The sequence below is a fragment of the Ceratosolen solmsi genome, unplaced genomic scaffold, assembly GCF_000503995.2.
Source record: "Ceratosolen solmsi marchali unplaced genomic scaffold, CerSol_1.0 scaffold41, whole genome shotgun sequence".
Taxonomy (NCBI): Eukaryota; Metazoa; Arthropoda; class Insecta; order Hymenoptera; family Agaonidae; genus Ceratosolen; species Ceratosolen solmsi.
Window position 1 is genome coordinate 4,471,999 of NW_011948424.1, and position 7,390 is coordinate 4,479,388.

The 7,390-nt window shown below is 25.4% G+C and overlaps 1 protein-coding gene across 1 annotated transcript; it reads left to right on the forward strand.

Moving 5' to 3' along the window:
* The first annotated feature begins 1,807 nt into the window (after positions 1–1,807).
* On the forward strand, positions 1,808–6,885 carry LOC105362556 (uncharacterized). The gene is made up of 3 exons (XM_011500015.1): positions 1,808–2,050; positions 4,015–5,117; positions 6,833–6,885. The coding sequence occupies exon 2, from the start codon at positions 4,127–4,129 to the stop codon at positions 5,078–5,080; it is 954 nt and encodes a 317-aa protein (XP_011498317.1). The 5' UTR covers positions 1,808–2,050; positions 4,015–4,126; the 3' UTR covers positions 5,081–5,117; positions 6,833–6,885.
* Positions 6,886–7,390: the final 505 nt, after the last annotated feature.

Sequence of the window (7,390 nt, forward strand, 5' to 3'; positions counted from 1 at the left end):
GCTCGAATGATGTTCATGAGAGAACCAAAAGTTGCTAAAGGAGACCCAGCACAACAGCCTCTTTGTATATTGAACATCGTTCTTCCGGAAATTAAACTTAATTCAAAACGTCAAGGTACGAGCTTTTAACTATTCATAATCGCTACCATTGGAATATAAATCGCCGTAAGCTTTGGAAATTTAATATATAATTACTTGTTAAGTATAATGTTTTCTAACGAGAAATAGATATAGATCTGATATAAAAAAAAAAAAAAAAAAAAAAAAAAAAAAAAAAAAAAAAAACTAAATATATAAAACGTTTTCTCTCTAATTTTAAAAAATTTAGATAATATTTCAATGAATTTTCTTACTTTAATTACATATATTTTTATGTATTTTTTCGTCATATTTTTTTTTTCTACATTTTTCATTATTAATTATATAATATTCATTTAGTAATTCAATCTCGTAATTGTTTTAAAAATACTGCGATGAAATTTTAGTTATAATATAAGACAGATAATATCGATATAAAGTATTTCTAATTGAATTTGGTATAAGTATGCTCATAGAGATTAAGCAAAGACCGTTGGAATCCATTTTATGATTTATTTATGTATTTAATTGAAAGTCAAATAGATTTAAGTCCAGAATACATTGATTTTATGATCAATTTCTATATTTATGTTTTCTTTTTCTTCTATTTCGATAAAATTTAAATTGTAATTAAAACATTTGCTTCTCGTCGCACAATAATTAATTATTACATTAATCAACTAAAAAATATTACAAACTTAATATTATAAAAAGTAATAGTGTAATTTTATTTAAATTTATAATATGTAATGATGTAATAATTGCAAGTCTAATAATGTAATAATTAAAGATAATTGTAATTTTTAGATGTATATTTTTATACACGTTGTATGAAAAAAAAAAAAATTCTTATGCAAGGTATTTAATTATTTTCTTAGATATCGAAGATTCGAATATTATAAATCAAAAAATGGATTTGTTGAAGTCGTCTTATAAAATTGATTATAATGAAGAGAAAAGTGATCGACCCAAGTACACTTCACCTCTTGAAATGAAAATTATTGCCGACACTCAGCAAAAAGAACGAACAACAGGTATTTTAAATCTCATTCAATGTACATATACATACATAAATTTTCATGTATACTATCATTTCATGTAAATAAAGTGTACAATAAGAGGTTGTATATTGTAATTGTAATGCGTAATGTAGATAGCCTGATGGAAAAATTACACTTATTAATTGTTTTAATAATAATTGGGTCCAATTAATATTTAAAATGAGACCCTATAATTTCGGCGGAAGCGATAAATTCATAAAATACGGTAAAAAACAAAAAAAAAAAAAAAGAAAACAAAACAAAAGTCTTCGTACACAACTTATGTTTTTTATTTTTCACAGATTCTCCATTCACTAACACTTGAGTCTTTTTTTTTTTTATTATATATATATATATATATATATATATATATATATATATATATATAATTACACAAATGTCCTTAATCTTATGTTAAGGTTTCTATTTCAAATACTACCATTTACACTTATTGCAATAAGACAACAAAGTACAAAATAAAAATATAATACAAGTCTTGATCCAATAAAATATTTCGTATATAATGGATTTTATCAAATGAGCTAAAAGTAAAATTCCTTAGCGAGCGCGTGTGCATGTAGTGACTACTATTTGTCATTCTTCTATTTTTTTTTCTCCATTTGAAAGGAAAAGGCTAATCAACTTATAGCTTTGTGTGTGTGTGTGTGTGTGTGTGTGTGTGCGTGTGGCATAAGGTTTCACATAATTCAATTACTCGTAAGAGCATCAATAAATGCCCGCAAGATGTTAGTATTAGCTTTGTAGTTATCGACTGACCCTCGACCACATCAAACTAATTTCTTTACAAATATAAAGTACAAATTAACAGATGCTCGCTTGAAAGTTGTTGGGTTTTTGGAAATTAGTCTGTTTGAATTTTGCTGTTATTTTATAAGATCATACTTGAAAAAAAAAAAAAAAGAAAAAGAAAAGTAAGTATATTTTTCATCTTTTAATACGCGAATTTTTTACTAATTTTCTTTTGTAAATTATGTGATTCAATATTTTTTTAAAAGCAAGTGCACTATGAAAATGAAAAACTTTGGTAATAACTCGTTTAATCATTTGATAACACGATAAGTAATTAATTACAACACGATAAGTTATACTTCCTAAGACAATAAATAGCTGTAAAAGTCTTACAAAATTGAAAATGAATTTTATTTAATTTTTCTATTATTTTAAACAATTCAATATGAAATTTAGTTGTTATGTTAATTCTCCAATTATAGTAATTTTTTAGTAAAAATGATACGAATTAACTTTTAATTATAAAGTGAAACTACTTTTGAGTTATAAATATATTATATAAAAATAATTATTTATAAAATAATTATAAAGTAATTTTTTTAAATCATTTATTATATTGGCCACGCACTAATTTTTAAAAATGAATTATTAATGAGGAATCAATTCAATGAGGAAAAATATTTTATTTATTACTTCTTTGTACAATTCATTGAACTTTATCATTCTTTGCAGAATAGAAATTGTACAATTATTAATCTTAAAAATGTTCAACCTTTCAATGAAAAAATTTTTTTCTCATCATATTGAATTTATAAATTATTTTTTTATATCATTACTATTAAATAGTACAACGGAATTTAATTTAAAAAATATTTTTATTTAATCATTTACTTTCAATATTATAATATCACGTTTATTATTATTATTTTATTATTATATAATAAGAATATTTTTCATAGAGCATTTGTAATTTATTGTTAGATGATCGATATTTATATGATGAAATTTTTATTTAATATAGACTTCTTTCGCGTGTTACTTTTTCCATTTAATTTGTAATAAGTTTCTCCACAAAATTCGGTATCATGACAATATTATTTTTAAGTTAAGCTTAAATTGCCAAAGTATTTCGTTAATTATAATTCATTTCATTATACTTTTATAAGTTGTTAAAAGTCTTAATATTTTAAAATAATTATCCGACAAAATTTATTTCAAATACTTCTATCTCTGATTTAATTTCGTTACTAAAATCTTTAAATGCAAATCAAATTTATGGATGTACTTGATTTTAATTTCAGTTTATTTATTTATTCCATTATTTTAACATTCTTCGCCGATAATATATTTTTTAATTGTAGTTTATCGCTTTATGATGAATCATATATTGTGATCATTATATAGAATCATTTTTATTGGAAGAAGAAATAATTGATTCCTATATATTATGTCTTATTGAAACCAAATAAGTTGCACAAAGCTTCATATAATTCAAATATATATATACGTAGAATGTTATGTTCTTGAAATTTAAGGCTTCTACATAATTAGCGGGTAATTACTATAAATTTCGGCTTGACTAGTAAATCGATAATATTATATATTATATTTAAATATTCTATTTATTTATATATATATATATATATATATATATATATATATATGCGCGGAAAAAATTTCAGTATACGTAATCGCAATATTTATGCAAAGTAAGGAAATATATTTTTATTTCTACGTTTAGTTAACTCGTGTGCTTAGTAATATGTTTAGTTGACTTGAAATACAGGAAGCTTAAAATAAATGAAAAAAAAAACTAATTTTCAAATGTGTAATAATCTATGAAGTTATATAAGAATGTTCAACTTGATATTACGTTTCAATAAACGAGCATAAATAGTTAGGACGCAATACTTTCATTCCTATATAGAAACTTTTTTTTCTTCAACGTCTATTTATTATTGAATCTTTTTGTAACTTCATCTTCATTATGTAACTTGAACGTTTGAAAATATATCTATTGTCTTGTTTCTTTTTTTTTTAGTACGTTTATCTTATTATCATTTAAAAAGAGTTTCTTGACATTAATGCCCACTCATATCGAAAATCTCCCTATTTCAAAACTACTTTTTATTTTGATTTTTTTCAGGTTCATTTACTTACTCCCTTAATAATACCCTACTTCGAGTTCGAGAATAGTTAAAGTCCGAGCCAACTACCCTTCTTAATCGCAAACCATTCGCCGTTTAAAAGACAACAAAATGCAGCAAACTGCTCAGGACGCATCATTCCCAGACGTAGTCATATCGTCCGATAACTGTCAAATAGATAACTCTGTTAACGGTAACTGTGACATATCGAGATGCTGTCTCTCGGGCAATAAGAAACATATACCTAATACCACGACGAGCGTCAAAACAAAACGTAAGGCACGTTCAACCCGCCGTCGTCTCAATGCTATGATCAATAATACGTCCCTCCACTTCTCCGACACGGACTCCGAGGGTGAACTTACAACCCCTCGCATTTCCATAACAAATAACAATGCAAATATGCCGTTGAAATGCTTTAACGAGGGTGATCTCTTGCGTCCTGTGATATCGGTGACTTTGGATGGGAGCGATGATTCTTCATGCGGTAGTGCTCGTCGGGGTAGCTTTATTGATAATCTCACGGACGTTGATGAGATATATACAAGCGAGCCTGAAAATAACGAGAGATTCGATAGGAGACGTAGTAGAGTAGCTTTGACTATGGGTAACTTGGTCGTTGGCGATATTCCTCATCAAGGTGAAACAGATTTGGAGGATATGTCGAATGATGAAGAAGAGGTGATCCAGGCGCCGATATACATAACGCCTAGGGCCGATATTTTCTGCGATTTTAATGGTGAAACCATAACGACTAAAGAGGGTGATGGGCCCTTCTCCGTCGAAGTCCGAAATCAGATGTCAATAGATGAGAGTAAAGTGATTTCAGATAGGCCGGATATTGTGGTCCTACCGACAACAGATAGCGAAGATATGGAAGCATCGGATGATGACGATAAAGTGGATGAGGCATGTGGACATCACGTGGCTTATGAGAATTTCGATGTATTGGACGCCTCGCAAACTGTCATGAAGAACGTTAATAAAATGGAACAACTCTTGTCTGTTAAAGAATTTGACGATGGCCTTAGCGATAATCCCACCGACATCGAAGACATTGAATAGACAGTAGTTCTCGTGGGCACTTGACAGGCACATTTTCGCACGATTCAAACGCCTTTCTAATTATTTAGTCTGCGAATAAAAATGGTTTGACACGTATGTAAGAAGCTATCGATTAATGATTATAAGTAAAAATCAAAGTACTCTCTATCTACTTATCAATCTGCCCCAATTATTTGTTGTTTTCATATTTAATATAATATAACAATTTACATTTCCAATGGTATATTACGTTAATAACAAGACCATAGTTTTTTTCCTAATTAAATTATAAAAATTCAAAGCTTTATCTTTACCTATGAAACTATAATTATTTTTAGGAATAATAGTGTTTCCCTAGTTGGTTAATTACACAAAATTATAAATATCTACTTCGTATAGTACAGAAAAGAATTCTTAATATTTATATAAAAATTATTTTTTTATGAACATATATAACAGTAATACATAATATATAACAGTAATCCTTCTGTTTAATTCCTGATTAATTTCATTAATCAAACAAAAATAATCATTAAAATTTTATCCAAATGATCCAAATGATATTTTCTATTTAAAAAATCATACACGATGTTTATAAATTACAGCCTATCTTATATAAAATTACTTTATAATTCATATAACACGATATGGCTTGGAACTTTAATAGTAATTCAATAAAATGTTTATGCATTAATATATTGATTTACTTTGGTAATAAATATAAGTTAACCTAATCATGAATAGCATGTAGTGATTATAAAATTTATTATCTACATACGAATAATCTTTTGTGCTGTATTTTGTGTGTTTTATTTCATTATTAAATTATAAGTCAAATATTAATTAAAACTGTTAGTATCATAATACGTTAAATTTTGTTGTTTTTTTTTTTTTTTTTGTACTATCAATTACGTATTATTTGCAATATAGGCTTAACGAGAAATTAAAATTTTTCAAAAAATTTTCATACTAATAATGAAAATAATTTTAATATAATTAATGATAAGAATAATACTTTGTGCTCTAATATACGTTTTCCCAAAATTGACATTAATTTCATTTGTTCATTAAATTGTAAGTGAAATATTGATTTTACATATTATTTGCGAACGTAAAGCTTAACGATAAATTAATATTTTTTTAAAATTGTAATAGCATTAAAGAAAAGACCAAAGAAATTATGGAAAAATTAAGAATAATGATATATTTAACTATATTAACACTTTCACGAATTAGAATATCTATATCGAATGACGAAAGTTTAAATTATTTATGTAATTGATAAAAATTATTGACCGCAAATTTTTCTTATACATATTCATAAAGTTTCATAGTTTATAAATGAAATATAATATACTAGTCTTGTAAAACTATAAGAGTATAGTAAATCCTACAATAAAATCCAATTGATCTTTACGCCGCATTTTTATACAAAACATAGTATATTTTTAATTATTTCGCGATAAGGCATTATAAACATGTATCGGAATGATTCTTTTGTTTTGTTTTGTACTCATATTAGCTTCTATAGTCATTTAAATAATAATATGATTATAAGAAAAAGTATATGCAAAATTAATTTTAACATCCATTCATTCACTCATTAATAATTTCATCTAGCATGTACATAAATAATGCAAAATATTATATTGAATATTATATGTGACATATTATTATTGAAAAAATAGTTCTTGAAATTAGAACAATATGTTGTTTTATATTGCTTGGAAATTAATGCTCTAAAGTCCCTTTATATCTATATGTTGATTGCAGACAGAACTGCCGTCCTCAACATTCTCAGAGGCAACAAAATGGGATATTAAGCGCTCTAGTCTAGTTATGAACAAAAACAAAAACAAAAAAAAAAAACAAAAAAAAATCTACATTATACTATTCATAGATGAATTACATGTGAATAAGTTCACTAATATTTTTATAAAAGTAAAAAATCTAGTTGCATGAATAATGCATTCAATTCTATTTTCTTCGTAAATATGTTTAATATGCTCTTTAACTTTTTATTGAGAATAATGCTATGATATTTACAATAATTTAAACAAAAAAGAAAAAAGAAAAGGAAAAAATAACTGTATTTACGAAAGTAAAACAATTTTTTCAATAAGTTGCGACTATCGTTTGTTCGACTACTGTTGAATTCTAAAACTCGATTGTACAATAAGTGAATCAGTTTAAAAATTATATATAATCTATTATCGCTGTTGAAGTATCTAAATGTATAAATATGTTTTATGAGATCGTTGTGTATATAAAATATTTATCTATATATATATATATATATATATATATATATGTGTGTGTACATTTATTATT